We start from the raw sequence: 27,449 nt of genomic DNA on the forward strand, positions 1-27,449 counted from the left end.
CTGCCTCAGGTATGGGTGTGTGTGATGTCCTTAGGTTAGTTAGGTTTAAGTAGTTCTAAGTTCTAGGCGACTGATGACCACAGCAGTTGAGTCCCATAGTGCTCAGAGCCATTTGAACCATTTTTTCGCTACACTCTACAAGTACTAGCAATTTGTAACGCGAATTTCCTAACACCCCGTATATGCACAATGACTTTAGATAACGATTTAACCTCTTATGGCCCGAATTTTTGTTATTCGGCGTTGACAGTTATCAATTTTTTTGTCATTGTGGTAATTTGGAAACTGGCTTACTACAGAGAAAACTGAAGGAATATATATCTTTGATCTTTTATTTCATTTTTTTTCAAAAAGTGGTTTCAGAATTGTCGGGTCGTAATGGTCCAGTCGTCGACAAACATTGCTTCAAGAGCTCTGGTTTTGATAAAATCAGTTTGTTCTCCCGTTGACACGTAATAACATTTTACATTGGGAACACTTTGAATGAGTTCTTGATTCTACATCGTAAATAGCGTAGTTTTCCCATTTTCCTCGAATAGCAGTGAAATCTGACCATGGGCCAATATTTTCGATTCAGACTTCATTTGAGAGTGAAGCTCCCTTCTTTCTTCTAAAAATTGGGAGATATTTGTTGTTACCATTCCCTTCTTCAGCTAGAAATACGTGGAAATATTCTGTTGATGTTGACATATGTCATGGTTTCATTTTTTGTGTCTTTGGCCTGCAATACTAATGAGCTCAAATTTTTCAAGAACGCTTTTCGTCTCAGAATCGCTACATTCTCGAGCTCGTGTACCAACGTCAGATGTGGAAAAATTTCTACAGTAGCTTCATTATCTAACTTCATTATCTTCTTACCTTCCAGTTTTCTTGCCATGGCCTGTCATGTAAAACATGAAGCTATAGACCTCATGGGACATACGAATACAGAAAGTTTTAAATGTTTTGTGCTTCTACACAGTTATTATCATAAACCGATTTACCATGAAACTGAAGAAAATAACTAAGGTCCAGATTACCACAGTAAACAACCAAACCCAAGCACAGGATGACCAACATCCAGCTACATGCAATCAAATAATGTGACCTCTATAAGTGCTGAGATTCAAACGTTGTTAAAATATCGGAGAACTTTTATAGGTGTTTTATCTCTGGAGCCACAGATAATACATCCATAAAAGTTCCGCGATATGTTATCAGTGTACAAAACTAAGAATAAATGGAGCGCAACAATCCTAACAAACTCCTAACGAAAGAGAATATTTTATACTTTCTTTTTTAAAGCATGACTGGGAAGTCGCGACAGATCATAAAGCGTTAAAGAAAATAGCTGACAGTCTCTGTAAGCATTTTTGGCGGTTTTCTCCCAGTTTTAAGGCGAATGCCTCGACGTGGCAACCGCCAACGGACACTGAAACATCAAAAGAATACAAATTCCAAAAGACCAAGTACGCAGATAAACTGTGGCACAAGAGGTTGAATGTTTCCCTCAGCCTAAGTTGAAAAGTCTGATACTCATACTCACAAGGGAACCTCCCCATCGCACCCCCCTCAGATTTAGTCATAAGTTGACACAGTGGATAGGCCTTGAAAAACTGAACACAGATCAATCGAGAAAACAGGAAGAAGTTGTGTGGAACTATGAAAAAAATAAGCAAAATATACAAAATGAGTAGTCCGTGTGTAACATAAGCAACATTAAGAAAGCTGGGAAATAGGGAGCGTCGTGGTCCCGTGGTTAGCGTGAGCAGCTACGGAACGAGAGGTCCGTGGTTCAATCCTACCTCATGCAGAAAGTTTTAATTTTTTATTTTTAGACGTTTATCAAAGTTCATGCACTCAAACATGATCAACTTCGCTCTCCAAAATTCCTGGACATGTTCAGGTTTGCTTGGACACATGCAGGACTTGAAAACGTTAAAAACGTATGTCTTGACGGAGCACAGGGAAAACTGTGCGACTGTGAAACTGTTGCATTAATTTGTTGCAGTTTATGTGACAAACTCTTATGTTTTCATCACTTTTTTGGGAGTGATTATCATATCCACAAGAAAACCTAAATCGGGCAAGGTAGAAGAATCTTTTTACCCATTCGCCAAGTGTACAAGTTAGGTGGATCGACAACATATTCCTGTCATGTGACGCACATGCCGTCACCAGTGTCGTATAGAATATATCAGACGTGTTTTCCTGTGGAGAAATCGGTTGACCTATGACCTTGCGAGCAAATGTTTTCGGTTCCCATTGGAGAGGCACATCCTTTCGCCTACTAATCGCACGGTTTTACGGTGCGGTCGCAAAACACAGACACTAAACTTATTACAGTGAACAGAGACGTCAATGAACGAACGGACGGATCATAACTTTGCGAAAATAAAGATATTAAACTTTTCATTCGAGGGAAGACTTGAACCAAGAACCTCTCGTTTCGGAGCTGCTCACGCTAACCACGGGACCACGGCGCTCCTGAGCTTATGTTTTCCTTAATGTTGCCTATCTTGCGCATAGCCTACTCATTTCGTATAGTTTGCTTATTTTTTTTCATAGTTCCACACAACTTCTTCCTGTTTTCTCGATTGATCTGTGTTCAGTTTTTCAAGGCCTACCCACTGTGCCAACTTACGAAAAAATCTGAGGGGGGTGCGATGGGGAGGTTCCCTTGTCAGCATCCTCGCATCAGGTGTGGCCCAGTGTATGGAAGAACTTTACGGGTTAATGTGCAGGAGGATGTCGGTCATCACTGTGTCAGGAGTTGGAAACTAGTTGATAGGTCACAAAAACAACAACAACAACAAAACATACACGTGACTGATATGACTAGCTTACAACAAATAATGATATAATGTTTCGTAATACACGAACTTCCTTTCAACCAGGCGCCGTTAGCCATTGTCTAATAATTTCTGCTCGTTTATCTAATGGCACATTAGAGTGAACATAAAGTTCTGCTAGCAAAACCTCGCTCAGGTTCCGGCAATCAGTGCCACACGAGTGAGACTGTTTCCCCTTTTCCGCAGTGGCCGTGCCGCGCAACGTGTCGGAGCAGATGCTGGAGCAGATGTTCTTCCAGCAGGACAACGCGCTGCAGGAGCCGGAGAGCCAGGACTCGCAGACTGCAGCCGTCGAGACGTCGCACGCCCGCAAGGAGGTCACCAAAGGTGAGCAGCCTCACCGGTCTCTGCTGCTGCCGCCTCGCCTGCTGCCGTTACCGACTCCCCAGTAGCGGTACTCCACTGTCTGTAAGACGAACGTGGTCGACTCGCACCTGTCAGAAATTTCCTATGAGTTGCTGGCGAATACGCAACGCCAGCAAGATCCACAAGAGCTTCATTTACTACAGCGAACACTCCTCCCCCTTGTAGAAGATTCGGTCCACCGAGATGTGGACTGCAGTTAACTCTGCATGTTACTTAACCTTCCTACTAAAAAGATTTTTTTGTTTCACTGAGTACCACTGTGATGAAAAAGACCCCAAACAATTTGCTCAGGATATACTGACAGTATTTTAATGAACTAACGTAAAAACACACACAACAGCTGTTCTATGTAGCAGTCATTATTCTATTTTTTTTTAGAAATGTTACTTTCAACAAACAGAAATAAATTTAGACTGGGTCATACTGACTCCGGTGGTACTCAACGCAAAAAAAAAACATCAATAAGTTTTCATGTGTTGTAAATATGGAACTGAAGAAAACACCATTCAGTACAGTTGACACAGTGGGAGAAATTCGTATATTTGGAAATGACAGCTTTGAAAATAAGGAAGATACGAGGCTTGTCCAGAAAGTAAGTTCCGATCAGACGTGTAATGAAAACTACATTAAAAATCAGAAACGTTTTATTTGGGACAGTTGGCTAAACCTTCCAGCTACTTCTCACACAGTCGCTGCTCCAGCTACGACATCTGTCGCATCGTTAGACCAGCTTTCCAATACCCTCGTCATAGAAGGCAGCCGCCTGTGCTTCCCGCCAATTTTCTACGCTCATCTATAGCTCGTTGTCTCTGCGAAAATGTAGTCTTCATAGCCAGTATTTAATGTGAGCAGAGACGAAACACAGAGGGAGCCAATTACCGGCTGTAGTGCGGGTGATCAAACACTTCGCATCGAAAACGCTGCAGGAGCATTTTCATTGCCCCTGGAGATTGCAGCCGAGAATTGTCACGACGTAGAAACCGTATGACAGTGCTGTAATGTGGGTTGCATAACATCAAGTGAAATGTGTCACCAGGACCTCACATTTGGCGGGAGACACTATTTTATATGCATCTTTATGTGCTCACCATGCGCTCAGAACTGAAAAGAGCGAAGTGATGCAACCGACAGAGGTACTAGAGACACTGCCGAACACATGTGTACCAAGCTTTATTAGATTTTCACAGTGGTTTACATTTCTTAACCGATCGGAACTTACTTTCTGAATATCCCTCGTATATAATCCCAATGTGTCTATGGGGTTACACTGACCCCAGTAGTACTAGTTCCACAAGGAGGGTTAAATATCACATTTTACATTATTTCTTTCTTGCATTTCTACACGTTTCGTATCAACTGCTCCTACACTAGCCTAGTAAGGTTTACAGTGTGTAAGCGGCTCGTATGCTTGGCTGTTTACACTCTAAGGGTGATGCACTCAGACAGTGTATAGTAGACAGGGAATTCAGAAGGTTGGTTGCTTTTCCGTCATAGATATATGTAGCTTGCATAAGTTAGAACTGGAATCAAAATGGATGAGACTCCCAAACATCGCAGGATATACGGTTAAATCTCGGCCTTTCCAAAACCCAAGTGGAACCCGACGGTTTTTCTAGGCTCATTAGACCGAAGTATCCGGAGTCCCTACCTCCTCTAACCCTAAATGAGACAAATGTCAATTTATCTTCATTAGCAAATAATGTAGGAGTAGTAATAGATGAAAAAAAACTCAGATGATTGTCGCTTTATCACTGTATTACTGCCTGCTGGCCGCATGTGAAATCTGAGTTATATTGAAAGTGTTGTCTATCCCAATGGCGCGTAGTCATCAGTGAATGCAGGTCTCTGTACAGGAACATTTTTAAAGTACTCAGCAAAGGTGCGTGAGTGGCACGGATGGTGTTGCTAAACAGGGAGGGTGGGGCGTATGTTGCGGCGGCAGGGGGGGTGGGAGGGGGAGGACTTAGAGGGGTCATTTGCCGATTCATTTATGCACATGTCGATGTCACACATCCCCGTGATTCTGCCACAGGATGACCCAAACCAGGAGGGCTGGGAAAGAAAAAACTTCGTTTACTGCTTTGGGTCATGTTCGGACTTAATCTATGGTAGTGAACGGTTCCTAGCAGTTCCATTCGGTATACCACAGAAAAAATTGCTGTCGCACTTCACTCGAAACGAGTCAGATTTTTTTCAAATTGATCTTAGCGCCACGATGTCGCTAGAGGAGGGTTGACTCGTCCAGGCGTGTCAACAATGTCCAAAGTTGTCGAGAACGTTATTCTGTTGCGCATCGCACTTCAGCCTGTCGTTTCCGACCAAGAAATAGAGTCAGTTCCACAAGAAAGTGTACGCCGTTATCTATGTGAAATAAAAGACACTGTAATAAATATATATTTACATGAAAATACATGTCTTTACTAATTGCACAATTACCTAATAGTTAATCCAATCGCCGCCATTATCGATTCCAGCTTGCACCTTTTTGACTCGCTTTTCACGATTTTTTCTGCATGTCCTCTCGGTAACGATCTCGATATCGTCCTGATTTTATAAGACAAGTGCTTCATAGTGTATATTGGCTTTCCTTTAAGCTTCATCTTAATGTACAACCAAACATTTTTGTTCGGATTTGCATCCGGAGACATTGCAGGCCAATCCATGGTGGACACACCATTGTTTCGTTTCCACGCTGAGTAGAGACGGCTGCGATGTTTCGGATCATTATTACCTTGAAACTACCAGTTTACCTCTCTCGAAGCAAATTGCTTCTTAAAGGAGCTCAGAAGGCATTTTTATAAGTGTTGCACATTTTTCCAACGTTTAAATTGGCTGTAAATAAGTGCAAATAGCCAAAACTGCAACCGACAAAACAAAACTTTCAACTCTCCTACTGTTTACGTGTACAGTGTGCAAAAGCGCATTGAGCAGAGATTCGAGTCCACTACCACAGATGTCGCTGCGGACGTCACATTTAAAATTATGGCGCACGCTTTCTTGTGGAACTGACTGCGTGTCTAAATGAACGTCGCAATGGAAGTGGTGGTTCCACTGACCCCTCTGTGCCACTTTCTGAGACCTTATCGTGTAGCACAAACGATCCTGCCGGAGGAACATCCGCAACTGAGCATTATACCAGAGGTTGAAAATACCGCTGCAGTTGTAAGGTTCTTTTATTTAGAAGGCGACCTGTCTCGGTCTCTTATACGCCCATCTTCAGGTGTCGTAATTTGGTGCGGTGGACGAGTACAAGGCGCGGTGTGCTACCATCGAGCTCTGCCTTCGCTGGTAGCACACCGCGCTTTTGTACTCGTCCACCGCGGCGCTCGAAGTCTCAGCACCAAATTACGACACCTGAACAGCCCGAAACCGATCGTGTTCTAAGTAAAAGAAACTTACAACTATTGCGGTATTTTCAACCTCTGGCTTATCGTGTAGGTTACAAGCTGTGGTGTGTCTGAATTTTTTTCCTCTGCCACCGAGCAGAAAGTCGGGCGATGTGTAAAATATTCGCGTCGTGTGACACATCAGCGGTGGCGGTGGGTATAATTGTGGTGCAATTTGGCGCCAATGCGCGACATCCCAAGCGCATATTGCACCGCACTCGAACTGAGCTCTCGACTGTATCACCCACGTGTCGACACTGTGCTGTTTGTAGCGTCGGTCAGCCTCAGGGTCACGTCGCAGGACGCCACGCTTTTGTACCACGATAGAGCCTAATTTCGGCGTCACAATGGGAGAAAAAAACTTTAATTGTGTCAAGTGTTTTAAAAGGGTATATTTTTAGCCATAGAGTTATGTTCACGGTGGTACACACAGTGAAAGCGACAGAGGTGTTTGCGGGGGCGTTGCAGCGACGAGCGCGGCGGGCGCGCAGCAGGCGTACGTGGGGCTGGTGGGCGGCCTGCTGGCGACGGCGCTGCTGCTGGCGCTGGCGGCGGCCGCCGTGCTGGTGGTGCGCCGCGGCCGCCAGAAGGTGGCGCTGCTGGCGGCCAAGCCGTGCGGCGGCTTCTCGCCGGCGGGCGGCGGCTGCGCGGCCGCGGCGGCGCTGCCCCGGGGGGCGGCCGGCGGCGGCGTCTCGATGCGCGGCCTGCAGCTGTCGACGCCGCCGGTGCTGGCGCGCGTGCTGGGGGTGGCCGGCCACGCCAGGGTGGCCGCCGCCGCCCCCAGGCGCGCCTCCCCCGCGCCGCACGCCGCCGTCTGCAGCCTGTACGGCGGCCGCGGCGACGACAGCGCCAGCGGCAGCGGCAGCAACGGCGACGACAGCGAGAACTCGAGCGTCTACCACGAGCCCTACAAGCTGCTCTCCGCACAGCACGAGTACGGCTGCCTGCTCGCGCCCTCCAAGAGCCACGACTTCGCCGGTCAGTGCCACCAACTCGTCTCCTAACTAAGCATCAGTTACTCAATTTTGCCTTTCCTCTTCCTAATCATTCCAAATTTATACACTGGACTCGCATTCGGAAGGACGACGGTTCAGTCCCGCGTCTGGCCATCCTGATTGAGGTTTTTCGTTCAAAAAATGGTTCAAATGGCTCTGAGCACTATGCGACTTAACTTCTGAGGCCATCAGTCGCCTAGAACTTAGAACTAATTAAACCTAACTAACCTAAGGACATCACACACATCCATGCCCGAGGCAGGATTCGAACCTGCGACTGTAGCGGTCACGCGGTTCCAGACTGAAGCGCCTTTAACCGGAGGTTTTTCGTGATTTCCCTAAATCGCTCCAGGCAAATGCCAGGATGGTTCCTCTGAAAGGGCACGGCCGTATTCCTTCCCTGTCCTTCCCTAATCCGATGAGGCTGATGACCTCGCTGTTTGATCTCTTCCCCCAAACAATCCAATCCAAATTTATAACTCTTTAATTCAAATACGATAGTCCACTACTCGTGCCTGCGTCACTATACGATGGACAACTGTAAAAAATTTTCAACCTGCTGCTGTGGAATTCGGTGAGGACGTTACAGCTTCCTTCTTTCTCTCTATCTTTTTTCCCTCTGACTGGTTTGATGCGTCCACCACGAGTTCCTGTCTGTGCCAACGTCTTCATCTCACAGTAGCAACCTACGTCCTCAATTACACTGACGAGACAAAGAGACTGGTACACCAGCCTAATATCGTGCTGTGAGAGCACGCAGAAGTGACGCAACACGACGTGGCATGGACTTGATTAATCTTTAAAGTTGTGCTGGAGGGAATTGACACCGTGAATACTGCACAGCTGCCCATAAATCCGTAATAGTGTGAGTGGGTGGAGATCTTTTCTGAACAGCAGATAGCAAGCTATCCCAGATATCCTCAATAATGTTCATATCTCGGGAGTTTGGTGGCCGGCGGAAGTGTTTCAACTCAGAAGAGAGTCAGAAGAGTGTTCTTGGAGCCACTCTATAGAAATTATGGACGTGGTGGGGTGTCGCATTGTCCTGCTGGAATTGACCTAGTTTGTCGGAATGAACAATGGGCATGAATGGAAGCAGGTGATCAGGCAGAATCCTTTCATACGTGTCACCTGCCAGAGTCGTATCTAGATGTATCTGGGGTCCCATATCACTCCAACTTCACATGTCCTACACCATTGCAGAGGCTCCACCGGCTTCAACAGTCCCCTACTGACATGCAGGGCCCTTGGATTCATGAGCTTGTCCCCATACCCGTACACGCCCATCTGCTCGATTCAATCTGAAACGAGACTCGTCCGACCAGGCAACATGTTTCCACTCATCAACAGTCCTACGTCGGTATTGTCGGGCCCAGCCGGCGCGTATAGCTTTGTGTCGCGGAGTCTTCAATGGTACACGGTTGTGCAATCGGTTCCGAAAGCCCATATCGATGATATTTCGTTGAGTGCTTCTCATGCTGACACTTGTTGATGGCGAAGTTTTCCACTCTGCAGCAATTAGCGAAAGTGTTGCACTTCTGTCGCGTTGAACGATTCTCTTCAGTCGTCGTTGGCCCCGTTCTCGCAGGACATTTCTCCGGCCGCAGCGGCCTGAGATCTGATGTTTTACAGGATTCCTGATATTCACGGTACATTCGTGAAATTGTCGTGCGGGAAAATACCCATTTCATCACTACCTCGGAGATGCTATGTCCCATCGCTCGTGCGCCGACTATAACACCACGTTCACGCACACTTAAAGCCTGATAACCTGTCGTTGCAGCATCAGTAATCGATCGAACAATTGCACGAGACACTTGTTGTCTTATATAGGCGTTGCCTACCGTAGCGCCGTATTCTGCCTGTTTAGATATCTCTGTATTTGAATACGCAGGCCTACACCAGTTTCTGTGGCGCTGCAGTATATTTTCTGGGTGTATTCCAATCTCTGTCGTCCTCTACAGTTTTTACCCTCTACAGATTTCTCTACTACCAACGAAGTTATCCCCTGATATCTTAACGTATCTTGTATCATCGTGTCCCTTCTCCTTGTCAGTATTTTCTATGTATTCGCTTCCTCCCCGTTTCTGCTCAGGACCTCTTCATTCCTTATTACACCACCAAATTTACAACATCCATCTGTAGCACCGCATCTCAAATGCCTCGATGCTGTTCCGGTTTTTCCACTCTCCATGCTTCACTGTCATACAATTTGTAAGGAAGCAGCCTACTCACGCTGTAGTAAATTCACATCAGTCTTTCCATTATGTGCCAGCCAGTCTGCTGTAACTAGCTCTGACGTCATAAATGTTGCGCAATACTTTAAAAATCAAGCAAAGAACCTAAAACTTTTCTGGCATGTCAGAAGTGATACTAAATTAATATGTGTTAAATATCAGTTCGATAACTTTAGCCATTTTCGAAATTTGGACGTTTTTCTGAAAAAATCATTGGCGCAACAGAAAAGAGCTAGAGACTTCAAAATTTATATTTAGATTCATCTTTCAGAATGATTTAATAAAAACAGTACTTTGGATTTCGCAAATTAAGATTTTAGTGGAAATTCATGATTTTGTGGTTTTCGTCTCAAAACTGAAGGAAGCAAGATAGATTAAGTAGGCTAATAAATAAGGCTAGGATGTTTAGATTTAAATAGGTTGGAGGTCCGCTATGACTATGAAGATGTGAAAAGTTTCTTTTGAATACCTATAAAATTATAGCGATAGCGAATCTCAAAAGGGCCAGTTCAGAGCTCATCTACTGCATGCAATGTAATTAAATTAATTCTCTCGCCCAAAATATTTAACTTAGCCACGTCAAAAATTTATTATCAATACTTACCTGCGTGCTGAATGCACGTTTAAATTAAGAGCTTCATCGGCCATCAGCAAAAGAAGCTATAAATTATTATGTAACCTGAAGTGGTGCGTTATTAGCCCAGCGGCTAGTCGGGAGAGCCGATTTGATCAGGCGTTCCCTTAGCCGTCCGCACCGCGGCTTTATATATAAGAACATTGCGGGAGGAAGCAAGGCCCCAGTTCTCTCCAGACGCTGAATAACACGCCATCTGTGTCGGGAGTCGCGTCGCATCGGTATCACTGCGACAAACAGCCTCGGGTGCCGTATTAAGTTACTAGAGATACGCGGAACCATGAAATCATTTCAAGTGAAGGGTTAATTCTGGGGTGATTTTCATTATCTAGCTTCAGTTTGAGTATTGTCGTATTTTCACGTGCCGTCGCTGGACAGACATTCTACCAATTATTTAGCGTGGCGTTTGATGAAATATTTTCATCAAATTATGGCGAGCATTCATTTCAACATTTAATTCGGACATTTATAGTTGCATCAGCGCATTAGACTCTGAACTGCTCTGTTAGTTAGGTTGTAGGGATACTTGTGTTTTTTATCAGTGAATTTCAGAATATACTCAACTATTTTGGAAAATCGTTTTTGATTAGAAATCCCGGACAATCTCCTAATTCCTCAGAGCTATAAGCTGCAGCTATAATGGTATTCTCAGATGAAGTGGGCACTAGGAACTCTAATTACAGGCTTCACGTTTCGTTAAATCACTTTCTGGGTGCTAAAAAGTAAATAGAGAGCCAGTGTTGAGAACGGCGAAAGACAGCATTAGCAACATTCTAAAAGCCTGAAACTGATTCAACATGCAAGCATTTATACAGCAAACGATTAATTTTCAAACCGAACCGCCGCCCCACAAATTCTGTGCTCCAAAGAGACATTCTCAGAAATGTCTTCCTGAAATTATGATCTATCTTTGGTACTGGTTGACGTCTCTTGCCCAGGATGCCATTTTTGCCATTGCTATTCTGCTTTTGATGTCCTTCTTGCTCTGTCTGCCATTGGTTATTTTACTGCCTACGTAGAAGAATTCCATCTCCATGTACTTTGTGTCCATCAATCCTGATAATAAGCTTCTCGCTGTTCTCATTCATGCAACTTCTCATTACTTCGTTTTACTATCAATCCATATTCTCTACTCCTTAGACTGTTCATTCCATTCAGCAGACCCTGTAATTCTTCTTCACTTTCACTCAGTATAGCAATGTCATCACCGTGTCTTATCATTGACATTCTTTCACCTTCAATTTTAATTCCACTCTTGAACCTTCCTTTTATTCCCATCATTGATTCTTCGATGTACAGATTATACAGCAGATGCAGAAGACTACATCCCTGTCTTATCCCCTTTTTATTCCGAGCACTTCGTTCTTCGTCTCCCACTCCTATTACTCTCTCTTGGCTGTTGCACACGTCGTATATTACCCGTCTCTCACTATCGCTTACCCCTAATTTCGAACATCTTGTACCATTTTACATTATCGAGAGCATTTTCACTGTCGACAAATCCTATGAACATGGCTCGATTTGTTTTAGGCTTGCTTCCATAATCAATCGCAACGTCAGAATTGCCTCTCTCGCGCCTTTTTACCTTTCCTAAAGCCAAACTGGTCGTCATCTAAGAGATTCTCATTTTTTCCCATTCTTCTTGCTATTATTCTGGTCAGCAACTTAGGTGCATGAGCTGTTAAGCTTACTGTGTGATAATTCTGGGCCGGCCGGAGTGGCCGTGCGGTTCTAGGCGCTACAGTCTGGAACCGGGCGACCGCTACGGTCGCAGGTTTGAATCCTGCCTCGGGTGTGGATGTGTGTGATGTCCTTAGGTTAGTTAGGTTTAATTAGTATTAAGATCTAGGCGACTGATGACCTCAGAAGTTAAGTCGCATAGCGCTCAGAGCCATTTGAACCATTTGATAATTCTGGCACTTGCCAGGTCTTGCAGTCTTCACAGTTTTGTGGATGATATTTTTCCGAAAGACAGATGGTATATCGCCAGACCCACACATTCTAAACACCAACGTTAATAGTCATTTCGTTGCAACTTACCCCAGTGATTTTAGAAATTTTGATGGATTGTTATCTATACCTACTGCCTCATTTGATCGTAAGTCTTCCAGAGCTCTTTTAAATTCTGATTCCAATACTGGATCTTGTATCTCTTCTATATCGGCTCCCGTTTTTTCTTCCACCTCATCAGACCAGCCTTACTTCTCGCAGAGGCCTTGAGTGTACTCTTCCTATCCATCCTCTCTCCCCTCTGCGCTTCGACTGAAACGCCTATTCATTACCCGCGTATCTACGGCCTCAGAGAACATCAAGGATGTCGTCACGTCTTAGTACTGCCATATCCCACTACTTTGTGCATTTATTCTTCCTAACTCGTATCTTTAACTTCAGCCTGCTTTTCATCATTATGAAATTGTGATCTGAGTCTAAATCTGCTCCTGGGTACGCTTTAAGTCCAATATCTGATTTCGGCAGCTCTGTCTGACCACGATGTTACCTAACTGAAATCTCGCTCTTATCTCGTTGCCTTTTCCGAGCATACCTCCTACTCTTGAGTATTCGCTATTAACATCTGAAATTTATTACGGAACTCAATTAGTCTTTCTTCTCTCTCATTCCTACCACCAAACCCATGTTCTACCGTAACTCACTCTTTCTTCCCTTTAACTGCTCTGGCAGCAGCCATGTTTCCAGACTAAATTACTGGATTTCAGCCCTGTCTGATATGCAAACAACTGTACTTCATAAATGCAGAAAAATTTTGGGCATCTTTGTGCCATTGCCAGTTGTTACTGCTTTTGATTTCTGTAAAATGGAAACATGATTTAAATGATATTTATTCTAAGTGAAATCTATAAACAGTCGTCGAGTATTGTTATTATCCTAATTCTGGTGCACTTGTGGGTAATGTAGATTCGTTGGTTGCCATCTGCAATTACATTTACGTTACTGTGAGTTTTGTTCTTGAGGTTAGCAAATCACTTTATGTATAAACTTAACTTTGTTGTGTGAAAATATTTCGTGACTATATGTTACTGTTACACTTACTTTCAATTTATCCGTTCTCATCTGAATTCTCATCCGCTGTGAAAATGCGCACACAAATACATGTTTTCGTGCAACTTCGCTCGCAATTTTCACTTTTTCGCTTTACAAAACACAGCGTTTCTATAACTGTTGTATGCCCAGTCCTTAATTATGATAATTTGTTCTCATATCAGTCTGGCGCAAATATGAACTTGTTTACTTTGACCCTTGTTCAAAAATGGTTCAAATGGCTCTGAGCACTGTGGGACTTAACTTTTGAGGTCATCAGTCCCCTAGAACTTAGAACTACTTAAACCTAACTAATCTAAGGACGCCACACACATCCATGCCCGAGGCAGGATTCGAACCTGTGACCGGAGCTTGACCGTTGTATTCCCTCCCTCTGTCTCTCTTTCTTTCTCTCTCTCTCTCTCTCTCTCTCACACACACACACACACACACACACACACACACACACACACACACACACACACACACACACGCTCTGTGTGTGTGTGTGTGTGTGTGTGTGTGTGTGTGTGTGTGCTCATGGGTGCGTGTGCGTGCGTATCTGATTCAGAGGAGAATTAGCCGCCGAATCACTTTGCTCTTCGGATTTGTCATGGCGCTTCTAGAGAAAGCGGAAGAACAAAAGTGTGAGAGCCGGTGAAGACATCTGAAGCTGCCAGGTTGTTAATGAGAGGAGGAGTACAACTTAAAATTCAATATATAGCGAGAGAAGATTTGATTATCTTGAAAAACGTGTAAAGCATCTGAGAAACAATTCTGACATTAAATTAGGTAGGCAGAATAACTACTGCATGATCGTGGAATTTGTAGCATAAAAAGCTTTCAGAAATGTAAATTGGAAACGATATTTACAACTCCAAGAAGTACGCTATGAACAGATAGCGTTGATTTAAAACACCTGCAGAAACCAGACTGAGTCTAATGAAAAACCAGCAAATATTAAAACCTTTTTTGTATTCTACTTTATCATCACTGTAACTCAAACGTCGAGGCTCCTTTGAAGTAAGTGTTAGATATGAATAGGAAGGTTCATCTTTGTAGCTGGTAGTTTGGAAGAATTGCATAGCACGAAAGTCACCAAAAAATAAACAAATGAAATGGAGAAAGTACGAAAAAACAGACAATTTTTACAGTCATGCATATTTTACAAAAGAGACAAACGCAGCATCAGTACTGTAGGAAATCTAGTGAAGCTCATACGTGCGTGAGCCGACGCAAAGAGGGCATAAACATCTGGCACATCTGGAGATAGACTTTTCCAGAAAAGTATCTTTTCCAACAAGTAAGAAGTTTTCAAATCGTATGCTTGGAGCTAACCACTAAACAGAAATCCGGCCGGTGTGGCTGAGTGGTTCTAGGAGCTTCAGTCTGGAACCGCGCGACCGCTATGGTCGCAGGTTTGAATCCTATCTCGGGCATGGATGTGTGTGATGTCCTTAGGTTAGTTAGGTTTAAGTAGTTCTAACTTCTAGGGGACTGATGACCTCAGATGTTGAGTCCCATAGTGCTCAGAGCCATTTGAACCAACTAAACAGAAATGAAAATGTGGAAAACGAGTATGCACAATATTAAGCAGTAGAAGGCAGCAGTAAACCAATGGAAATGACGGTGTGCTATATCGACGTAAGTGAGTGGATCACACGTCTCTAAGTACGTCTCATGCGATACGCTCTTGCCACACCCTCCATCACGTCATCCTCAGGAAACGTTTTTCTGTTCTTGTTCCCGAGATATATGTGTAAATACAATGCATTACAGATTTCTCAGTAAACAGGGTTACAATGTTGTCTCATACCAGGAAAATGTGCTACGGCTTTTACCATTCGCAGTATACTTTTGTACTACCTTAGCGCCGGCTGCTTCACTCTCATAGACTGTATGGTCCGCACAGATGTTATTGGTTACCCTTAATCGATTTTTTATTTTTTTCACAAACGGCGGCATCTACTAGACTTTTCACGCCAATTAAGGCCATCGAATTATGGTCTTTTCCGAATTTACTTCTGACCAAAAAGCGATTCCAGTGGCTGGAATCCAAGGTTTTGTTAATCACGCCTTTGGGTTCTTATGGTGATATTTCTTTAAGAACCTTCATCTCCCACGACATTTTCCTTTACAGCTAACCGACAAGTGAATTCCTAGTTTTCATATATTTAGCCTTAAATCTTTTTTCATGTAATGAAATTTATTAATAAAAGATTTCGTACCCTATTTCACCTCCTTAGGGGTTCAATTTCCAGTAGAAGTGAAACATGTATGGTTTTATTTCTAACAGAGGAGCTGTGTCTGTTCGAAATATTAATCCTTGTAATTTATCCTGCGTCGCAGCATGATGAGAATGTCAGATATCTTCAAAGAGTTTCTATTTATTTTCTCCAGCTCTTTCCGTATTTTCTTCGTGAGTTGTGTAATCAGCCTGTGCACTGATGACCAGTTGTTTGGGGCTGGACAAAGTGTTTTGAAATCTCTACTCGTATACTGATGAAACCAGGACACGAACTGTAGGCTTCCGGAATATTGTGCTGGGAACCTCGGATCTACTACGGGGTCATTCTGAACTGCACATGTACAATTTCGGAGATTTTTCATCGATATTTTCTGACTATTTTTACATAAAGGATCCAAGGTCTTCTGTGGCTTATAATAATAACTGTTATCGACCGTGGTCGGAATTCGACCAGTTGTATCAGTGGACATGATCTGTGAAAACAAATGTCACGTATCTTAAAGCGTCAGAAATTTTAGCCACAGAACTGATCCGTGACGAGTGCTGCTTTGTACCTACGTGTATTCTTGAAATAATTCATTGATTTCTCTTTAACTGTTCGACCATTTGAAATGAGTCACTGATACACTGCATCTTCTGTTAATAGCGGCAAATTAACTTTTCTCTTATGACAACCCAATGTGAATGCCGTTGTATTGCATGAAGTCTCCTTGGACGCGAAATGATTTGCATTACATAATCTTCACTGTAAATTCATAAAACTGCAGTTAGAGTTGTTAAAATTATTTTAAATTAAGTTCAGTGCACATTGAAATGTATCTTCCAGAACGGCAATAGAATTATCGTTATTAAAATCTGCATTATTCCTATCACTTTCTCTACACAAATATTGTGTCTCTCTAGCTCTTCGTCTTTCAGTTCGAATGTTAATGTTCTTCTTTGAGGCACAGCCTAGAACAAATGTAGTTTCCTTATAATAAGGGACAGTGTAGCTACTGAATATGAAGACACTCAAAGCTAAGAACACTGTAAATCTTGTGTGATCTCGGCAAACGAACACAGAGCTAGTTCCCTCTAATCTCAGACCAGAGTAAGTGGACGTCTCCCACTATTGACACCATCAACGACGTAGCAGTTGCGGCATTGTAGCTGCCCGGTATGCGTGTGTTACTGCAAATGAACTATCTGCAACGTTTAAACACGAACGTCCCAAGAATCCAACCGCAGGGAACGTTGTTACTCCCCTATGTTGTTTCTACCATAGCACCCGATAATTACGCGCGGTAGAAGTTGGTAGCGATGTCAGAGGCAAAAGAGAACTTTTCTCATGTGGGTGTCTACCTCGCTAATGATTCCTATGTATCTAAACGACTTTTTTTTTCTTTTGTGCCCATCTACAGCAAAGTTCATTTCGAATTATATAATTACGTAATCTTCGATGCTCAAGATGGTTCAAATAGCTCTGAGCACTATGGGAGTTAACTTCTGAGGGCATCAGTTCCCTAGGACTTGGAACTACTTAAACCTAACTAACCTAAAGCCATCACAAACATCCATGCCCGAGGCAGGATTCGATCCTGCGACCGTAGCGGTCGCGCGGTTGCAGACTGTAGCGCCTAGAACCGCTCGGCCACTCCGGCCGGCTATTAATATTATCATCGTTAAATAAAACAGGTGCATTATCATGATGAATGTCCACGTAGCTATTATTTTCTCTACGCAAAAATTGTGTCTGTCGAGCTCTGCGTCTCTCACTCTGACCCGCTCGCATTCTCCTTCTAGGCATACCCTAAAACAAAAATAGTTTCCGCATAATAATTCGAAGTCGGCAGTAGCAGTTATTAAAAATGAAGAAATTATAAATTAGGAACTTACTTCAAATGACCGCACAGTTGCTGTTACAGAAAAGTAAGCGAAATAACAACGTCAGCATACCACGTTTTTTTCGAAAGTGTCCATAACAAGCGATCTACAATCCAGTCAAAACCGTGATACCAACTTTCCCGTAGAGGTTGGTTTTTTACAAATGACGGTTAATGCGCGGTGAGGGAAGGCAATGTGAATTTGGTTCGGTACTGGTCATCAGCTTCCGTGTCGTCCTAAACTGCTGGGTCACCTTTCGGTGGACCAAAATAAAAAGCGCGGAGGCGGCGGAGAAATGTGCTGAGTGTCTTAATGCGCTCATCCGCGCTAGCTGCCGCTTAATGAGTGACGGCGGGCCGCACCCGCCGCTTCTCGTTGCAGACTTCCCGAGCGCGAGCGTCAGCAGCTTCCAGGAGGAGGCGGCGCGCTTCGCGGGGGGCGCCACGCCCCCGCCGCCCCCGCAGCCGGGCCGCGACTCGCCCGCCAGCGGCCAGCCGGAGAACTACTACGCCGCCACGGACATCGTCAAGGTGAGCGCCTCCCACTCTTAATCACACTCTGCACTGGCTCCACGCTGCCGTCCAACACTAAACTGCTGATCCCTTGATGCCTCAGAACATGTCCTACCAACCGATCCCTTCTTTTAGTCAAGTTGTGCCACAAACTCCTCTTCTCCCCAATTCTATTCAATACCTCCTCATGTGATCTACCCATCTAATCTTCAGCATTCTTCTGTAGCACCACATTTCTAAAGCTACTATTCTCTTCTTGTCTAAACTGTTTATCGTCCATGTTTCACTTCCATACATGGCTACACTCCATACAAATACGTTCAGAAACGACTTCCTGACACTTATACCTATACTCGTTGTTAACAAATTTCTCTTCTTCAGAAACGCTTTCCTTGCCATTGCCAGTCTACATTTTATATCCTCTCTACTTCGACCATCATCAGTTATTTTGCTCCCCAAGTAGCAAAACTCCTTTACTACTTTAAGTGTCTCATTTCCTAATCTAATTCCCTCAGCATCACCCGACTTAATTCGACTACATTCCATTATCCTCGTTTTGCTTTTGTTGATGTTCATCTTATATCCTCCCTTCAAGACACCATCCATTCCGTTCAACTGTTCTTCCAAGTCCTTTGCTGTCATCGGCGAACCTCAAAGTTTTTATTTCTCCTCCAAGGATTTTAATTCCTACTCCGAAATTTTCTTTTGTTTCCTTTACTGCTTGCTCAATATACAGATTGAATAGCATCGGGGAGAGGCTACAACCCTGCCTCACTCCATTCCCAACCACGGCTTCCCTTTCGTGCCCCTGGACTCTTATAACTGCCATCTGGTTTCTGTACAAATTGCAAATAACCTTTCGCTCCCTGTGTTTTACCCCTGCCACCTTTAGAACTTGAAAGAGAGTATCTTAGTCCTAAACAACGATAACAATAAAGAGGACATTATCACGCAGTGGTGAGGGCAGAAACACTGCATTCAGCAGAAACACTAAAACTAACAAGGTTTGGAGATTACAGATAACTGGAAAAAGTAAACAATTCTAAGGTCGATACTGGGATCTAAAGTTAACTTACAAATTAAGATAAAAAAGATAGCACTATTGATAAACGGCAAAGCTAACTGGTGTAATAAGGAAACGACGACTGCAATTTTAGGTACACACATACCGCATGCATAATAACAGATAAACTGAGCAGATGTTCAGCATACTATCACCCAGATCCCAGGTGTTAGACTCTCAGATCTGTACAAAATGTTGCATGCCGATAGAGAATCAACCAAAACTCCGGTTTACTTCGCTCTATGTGATGTCACCCAGCAGAACAGACGCAAACACAAATTGAAGGTAACACCAAAATTACGGAGCGCTGGAAAAGCACAACTGTAAGTAACTAACACTTCTAGCTTCCGTGGATGGTCGGGCGTTAGATCGTCGTGCCAAGGGTTCAAACCCCAACGATGATATTTTTTCACTATATTAAGTGCGAAAGTGTTATATGGTACTATTAATACTTTCACACGTATGATGCAATTGTTTCTTTATTCTGTTGTTCTGACTGTTTATGTTTATTTGCGAAACTACAAATGCAGTAGCTGCATCATCACGAATGGCGTCCGTTCTGTCGCACATGTCCGACAGAACGCCACACCCATCTGCACAAATGTACTCTATAGGTTTGATACTTTCAACTAGCTAAGCGAAGACAGACTGCCAAGAGGGCATACCTCCTAACTAACTAATTTTCTCCCGAACAGGCCAGGAAGGCCCAACAGTACCGACTGGCCGCCATGTCAACCTCAGCCCACATGCGTCAGTAGGTGTGGATACGGAGGGTCATGTGGTCAGCACACCACTCTCCCGGCCATATGTCAGTTTCCGTTACCAGAGCCGCTACTTCTCAATCGAGTAGCTCCTCAACTTGCCTCAGAAGGGTTGAGTGCACCTCGCTTACCAAAAGCGCTCGGCAGACCGGACCGTCATCCATCCCAGCCCGACAGCACTTAACTTCAGTCATATGACGGGATCTGGTGTTACCACTCCGAAAAGTTCTATTACATGTCAGGAAAATGTTCTCCCAGTTTCACGTGTGAACACTTCAAACAAATTGTCGTCAGTGAGGTTTTAATGCGGGACCTAGGGTATGGCGACCTTATGCTCTATCAACTCACCCATGAGAGATCTAAAAAACTATTACCCACAGATACGCTTTGTCTGTGCTCTGTAGTTTTGGTGTTACTTTTACTTAACGTTTACTCATGTTCTACAGGACGACAGCACACACACACAAAAAAGCTTCAAATGGCTCTGAGCACTATGGGACTTAACATTTGAGGTCATCAGTCTGCTAGAACATAGAACTACTTAAACCTGACTAACCTAATGACATCACACACATCCATGCCCGAGGCAGGATTCGAACCTGCGACCGTGGCAGTCGCGCAGTTCCAGACTGAAACAACTAGAACCGCTCGGTCACAGCGGCCAGCCGACAGGACACCACACGAACTAAATCTGGGTTACGGAAGATACTCTATCGACACACAACATTTGGTACCGATTTGAGTGTCTGTCATCCGGAAGTTTCGGTGTAAGCAACTACAAATCTAAACCCACATGCTTCACAAAGTGGCAAAGACACGATAAACTCTGGAATTAGAATGGACATAAACAAATAATAGCCACATTTTAGAAAAGCAACACAAAGTGGAGGATTTTCGGAGAGAAGCAGATCAGCATACGGAAGGAAGTAGCTATGGAAGGAAAGAAACGAATTCTGGGGGCCTGCCGCTGTGGCCGAGCGGTACTAGGCGCTTCTGTCCGGAACTGCACGACTGCTACGGTCGCAGGTTCGAATGCTGCCTCAGGCATGGATGTGTGTGATGTCCTTACGTTAGTTAGGTTTAAGTACTTCTAAGTTCTAGCGGACTGATGACCTCAGATGTTAAGTCCCATAGTGCTTAGAGCCATTTGATAAAGTTCATTGATGTGAAAAGGGACTATTTTGATAAATCCGTTCTTTTTTGATTATAAAACACAGCACGAGTCCAAACTTTTCATTCTAACTGTATACATGATGTTTGACAATACTTACTACAGGTTTCTAGACGTTCTAAAGGGCACTTGGTAGATAACGTTTCGAAACGGAACTCACCTCCTGAAATGCACCTTTTGGATATGAAATATGTTTGAAGGTCAGATCTCTTTCAAAGTTTCCGCTTCACGTTAGGATAGGAATGGTACAGCAGCACAAGACATACATCGTGAACATTTTTCGAATCACCTCAGTCCATCACGTACCGTTTTCGTCCAGCTGTAACAATGGCTGCGAGAAACTGGTCCGTTAGCACCGTGGAGCGTTGGCCGTGGCGCTCCACGGACGGAAACCAGAATCCGTGGATCGTTTGTGTGTGGAAGCAGACAAGCACACAGTACAGCATCACCACATGGATCACGCGGGTCCCAGCTCGCTGTCCCCATAGTGGATTGTCATCAGACCTCCAAACTTATTTTACATCCACATGGTACATTTCCGGATAAGGTTTGGTTCAAATGGCTCTGAGCACTATGGGACTTAACATCTATGGTCATCAGTCCCCTAGAACTTAGAATTACTTAAACCTAACTAACCTAAGGACATCACACAACACCCAGTCATCAAGAGGCACAGAAAATCCCTGACCCTGCCGGGAATCGAACCCGGGAACCCGGGCACGGGAAGCGAGAACGCTACCGCACGACCACGAGTTGCGGACGGATAAGGTTTCACTGTCGTTATTTTGTGTACTAAGTGCCCTCTAGAACTCCTAGAAGCCTGTAATAGGAATTGTGAAAGACACTGTGTATAAGGCCACAACACGTATGTTGTCAGTGTGAGTGATTCATCTTCCTGTTCTGACCCCCATACGTAAAACAGTGAGGGTCAATATGCGGAATTATTTAGCGGAAAGTGAAAGAATTTCACTGTATACTTTCTAGTTTGCACTATTTAAAAAAAATGGTTCAAATGGCTCTGAGACTATGGGACTTAACATCTGAGGTCATCAGTCTCCTAGAACTTAGAACTACTTAAACCTAACTAACCTATGGACATTACACACATCCATGCCCGAGGCAGGATTCGAACCTGCGACCGTAGCAGTGACGCGGTCCCGGACTGAAGCGCCTAGAACCGCTCGGTCATCACGACCGCCGCACTATTTTCATTTCAGTATTGTCGGTAGTTGTTCGTTGGCAAGTGGATTGTGTTTTCGCAATGGAAGTAGTGCATTTTTGACGTACTTGTAGTATCCCCATCGTAGTCAAAGTTTTCAAAATCGTATTGAGAAGAAAGCTACATTTTATTAGTTTATTTTTTTAATGGCTGCTGTCCTCATACGCAGTCTAATCCCCGCGGCGCAGTACCTTTAACACGTCGCTAGAGGAACCAAACTGGAGAGGTGCAGTTGAGATGGTCTGCGCTACCCTGTTTCGGTTCTTCTAGTGACATGCTGCTGTACTGTGCCGCGAGGATTCCAATTCGTATGAGACGTTTACCTGACTAACAAACGAACAAGCAAATATTACGTAACTTTGTTTTTGAGTTGCTGATTAAGATTTCTTGAGTAACTCCAGTGTTTCATCTGCTGAAAACAGAAGAATGGGGACTGTTGAATATTACACCTCAGGCGATACTTTCCCCCTGTTTTGAGTACACAAGCAGCTCACTCAGTAATGTCTCAACAGATCTCCTACCACCCTATCCCTTCTTCTTGTCACTTTTTTCGTACATTCCTTTCCTCGACGATTCTACAGAACGTCTCTGCATTCTTTACATTGTCAGCCCACCTAATTTTCAACATTTTATATAGCACCGCATCTCAAAAGCTTCTGTTCTCTTCTTTTCCTTTTTTTGCACAACCCATGTTTCAGTACAGTACAATACAGTGCTCCAAATGTACAATCTCAGAAATTTTTTTCTCAAATTAAGGCCTATGTTCGATAATAGTAGATTCCGCTTCGCCAGGAATGCCCTTTTTGCCACTGCTAGTCTGCTTTCGATGTTCTGCTTGCTCCACCCAGTATCACTATTTTGCTGCCTAGGTACTAGAGTTCCTTACCCTCGTCTATTTCAAGACCGTTAATCATGATGGCAAGTTTCTCGCTGTTCTGATTTCTGCCACTTCTCATTACTTTCGTCTTTCTTCGATTTATTCTCAGTCCATATTCTGTGCTCATTAGACTGTTCACTCAGAACATCACGTAATTTTTCTTCACTGTCACTCAGGACAGCAATGTCATCAGCGAATCGTATCATCGATATCCTTTCACCTTCAATTTTAATTCCACTCCTGAACCTTTCTTTTAGTCCCACCATTGCTTCTTCTATGTAGATATTGAACAGTAGGGGCCAAAGACTACAACCTTGTCTTATACCCTTCTTAATCCAAGCTCTTCACTGTTGGTCGTCCACTGTTATTATTCCCTCCTGGCTCTTGTACATATTGTCCATTACCCATCTCTCCCTATAGCTTACCCCTTACCCCTATTTTCCTCAGAACTTCGAACATCTTGCACCATTTTACATTGTCGAACGTTTTTCCTGATCGACAAATCCTATAAACGTGCCTTGATTTTTCTTTAGCCTTGGTTCCATTATCAACCACAACATCAGAATTACCTCTCAGGTGTCAAAACGGTTCAAATGGCTCTGAGCACTATGGGACTTAACTTCTGAGCTCATGAGTCCCCTAGAACTTAGAACTACTTAAACCTAGCTAACCTTAGGACATCACACACATCCATGCCCGACGCAGGTTTCGAACCTGCGACCGTAGCGGTCGCGCGGTTCCAGACTGTAGCGCCTAGAACCGCTCGGCCACTCCGGCCGGCTCTCAGGTGTCTTTACCCTTCCTAAAGCCAAACTAATCGTCATCTAACAGATCCTGAGTTTTCTTTTCCATTCTGCTGTATATTATTCTTGTCAGAAATTTGGACACATGAGCTGTTAAGCCGATTGTGCGATATATCTGTCACATGTCACCTTTTGAAATTTTCGAAATTGTTTCGATGACGTTTCTGCAGAAGTCTGATATTAAATCGCCGACGTCATAAATTGTACACACCAATGAAAGTAACATTTTGTCGGCACTTCCCCCGCAATGCGCTGAGCGCCAGGTAAAGCCTCCGCGACGTGCAGTGAGTGTGCCATGCTGGCTGGTTGCAGAGCGGCCGCTGCGAGCAGCACCTGCGGCCGGGCTGCTTCACGACGCTGCGGCTGCCGGGGGCCGAGCCGCCCGCGGACGGCCTCCACCTGCTGGAGTACCCCAGGCACCGCCTGCGGCTCGTCGAGAAGGTCGGCGAGGGCAGCTTCGGCATGGTGAGTACGGCCGCTTCACATTCCCCCGTCTCCTCTAATTCTCGTTCTGTGTAAAACGTTCGCGTGTCAGCAGAAGGAAGAGCGTCTGTGCTGTCATCGTGAGTGGGGAACAGCAAATGACAGCAGGCAAGAGTGGACAACAAGCCTGTTCCACAGAAAAGCCGACAAATAATAATGCTACACAACAGTGAATGATCTAGAGCAGACACAGACGTTTATTTAGCATCGGATGACACCGAGGTTCTTGCGCCGTCAAGCAGATTCTCTTGGGTAGTCCAGTTACAGTTGGGGTTGAAATCCTGATGGTGGTGAAACGAATAGTGTGGCCTCATGGTACAGTGGTATCGAAGTCGTAGACGAGACTGCTAGGGCATAGCGTGATTGGCGTGGGGCCTTCATGCAGGTATTTGATGTGGGGATGCCGGCTATTGCTATGTCACCAGAGAGATAGCTATTTGCACAGGCTACACCTGTGCTGTCCAACTCGAAAGCAATGTGCCTGACCTAACAACGGCGTTGCTATGTTACCACAGAGGCAGCTACTTGCACTGGCCGTGCCTGCTCTGTCCAACTCAACAACAATGCGTCTGCGATAAGAACAGTGTTACTATGTTACCACAGACACACCTACTTACAAGGGCTGTGTCTGCACTGTCCAACTCGACAACAATGTGTCAGCGAAATGAATGGCGTTGCTATGTTACTGCAGACGCAGCTACTTGCACTGGCCATGCCTGCACTGCCCAATTTGACAACAATCTGCCAGTTCTAAGACTGGCGTTGCTATGTTATCGCAGAAGCAGCTACTTGCAAGGGCCGCACCTGCGCTGTCCAACTCGACGACAATGTGCCTGCACTAAGAACGGCATTGCTATGTTAACCGCAGAGGCAGCTATTTGCAGGGGCTGTGCCTGTGCTGTCCAACTCGGCAACAATGTGCCTGCACTAAGATCTGCGTTGCTATGTTACCGCAGAGGCAGCTACTTGCAAGGGCCTCGCCTGCACTGACCAACTCGACGAAAATGTACCTGCGCTAAGAATGGCGTTGCTATGTTACCGCAGAGGCAGCTACTTGCAAAGGCTGCACCAGCACTGTCCAACTTGACAACAATGTGCCTGCACTAAGAACAGCGTTGCTATGTTACCACAGAGGAAGCTACTAACAAGGGCCGCGCCTGTGCTGTCCAATTCGCCAGCACTGCACCTGCGCTAAGAACGGCTGGCTGTAGACTGACTGATACGTGACCTGCAGTAGGGTGGCAGCGGGCACCATTCACGAGACCACACTCTGGACATGTGGAAGTGCAAGGTGTAGTCTGTAGAAAGCGAGCAACCGTCTGTGGGGTTATGGCTGCCCGTGACTTAGACGTTACAGATTTGTAATTACTTCGCGACACTTCCAGATAAAGCTACCCCAAATGACTTTAATGCCGAGGGTGAGACAGTGCGTCTCACGGTCGCAGTAGTTGTCAAAGGTAACTTCTCTAGCCACACGTTGCAGAGTTGTAATCGGTACTCACTTCACACAGTGGTGTTTCTGTGGCACACAATAACAATTCGTATACACTAATCGACCTTGTTTTTATATGTGCGCCCGCTACTGACTCGTCAGCAGCCTTTCGCGTATCTTACGCGTACCAGGGTTTCTGTCCGTTCTCGTCCGAGCCAACGAGAGGCCAGGAAGGCCACGTTTCGTTGCAAGATGATGAACTGCCTGGTAGGGCATTGTCACATGTGTCAGTGTCTCACAACACGTAAACCGCGTGTCTGTGGTTAGAAAACGTTGCTCCCAATACGGAATCTTAAAGAGGTTTACTCCTGTGCCGAGATCAGTGTAATAAGCGATGCACATGGCAGCTTGTCTCTGTGTATACACCTTCCTTGAAAAGTGGGTATTTGACCTTTAGATCACTGAACGGAAATTCTGTTGTTCTGAAGTCAGTTACTGCCAATTAAATGGACTCATTGCCAAATTCTTAATTGAATTGGTTTGCTGGTTCTTCCTGTGATCCATTATAACGTCTCAGGTTTACAAGTCTGACTGTAAGAGCGCTCTAGTGTATTGTTGAGTAGACACGGATGAAAGAGAGGCACAGGCTGAAACCTGGCACTAGGACGTAGCCAACATGTCACCGAGGAACAAAGTACTGCACTTAAGTATCACTATCAACAGAATGACACACCTACTCTCCGTGAAATACTATGTAGAGTTTTGGAATCTGAACCAGAATAATGGCGTAAAGAACATTCTTCGGGAAAATTATGGTGCCCCATCTAGGTTACCAAATACCGGTAACAGATTTTCTTCTACCACCAGAATTCGAAGCAGCTAGTTGCTGGTCGAGCAGCGTAGGACAGTATCACACATAGCTTCTCAGTGGCTATAGTTAATCCCGTTATTCTCTGGAACTGGATGGAGTTGGAGAAACGCACGGGTACTTCATTTCTCCCGTTTAATTTTCTCTCTGAAGTACAAGTACTTCCCTCCCCAACTGTATCCGAAGCTGTATTGTACGTCCTTCACTCACGGAACTTCATTGCTACAACGAGGGACTCAGCTGAGTGGTGTCACTGCCATCTGCTTTCCTACTATTAGGCACGGTTTCTACTCAGAATGGAAGATCCTGCTCTTTGACAGAGCTGTTGCATGAGCCACATTATAAAAGATACAATATTTATATTCTGCAAATTATTTGAGTACCTTTCTACAACTGTAATTCAGGAGTAGGCGAGTGTAACAACCGATTAAAAATTATCTACGTTGTACAAACAACAGCAAACATTTTAGTCTAGTGTCATTGCCCGTTTTTTATTTAGTAATTACTCAATTGTAAACACTGATGAGCCAAAACAGCGTGTCCACTGTCTCCCGGGTGACTGAATGCTGCCTGATCACGATGTGAGCATGTGATGCGAAAAGGAAAGCGGAGTGGAGACGAATGACGTGTCTTGCTAGCGACGGTATGGACCACAAATGGCGAA

The 27,449-nt window shown here is 44.5% G+C and overlaps 1 protein-coding gene across 1 annotated transcript in view; it reads left to right on the forward strand.

Moving 5' to 3' along the window:
- Positions 1-27,449, forward strand: part of LOC124613859 — a 348,632-nt gene that overhangs the window by 263,574 nt on the left and 57,609 nt on the right. The window contains exons 11-14 of the mRNA XM_047142584.1: positions 3,018-3,158; positions 7,052-7,561; positions 17,978-18,126; positions 24,315-24,467. Of these exons, the coding sequence (XP_046998540.1) occupies positions 3,018-3,158; positions 7,052-7,561; positions 17,978-18,126; positions 24,315-24,467 (953 nt within the window). The remainder of the gene's footprint in view (positions 1-3,017; positions 3,159-7,051; positions 7,562-17,977; positions 18,127-24,314; positions 24,468-27,449) is intronic.

The sequence above is a fragment of the Schistocerca americana genome, chromosome 4, assembly GCF_021461395.2.
Source record: "Schistocerca americana isolate TAMUIC-IGC-003095 chromosome 4, iqSchAmer2.1, whole genome shotgun sequence".
Taxonomy (NCBI): domain Eukaryota; kingdom Metazoa; phylum Arthropoda; class Insecta; order Orthoptera; family Acrididae; genus Schistocerca; species Schistocerca americana.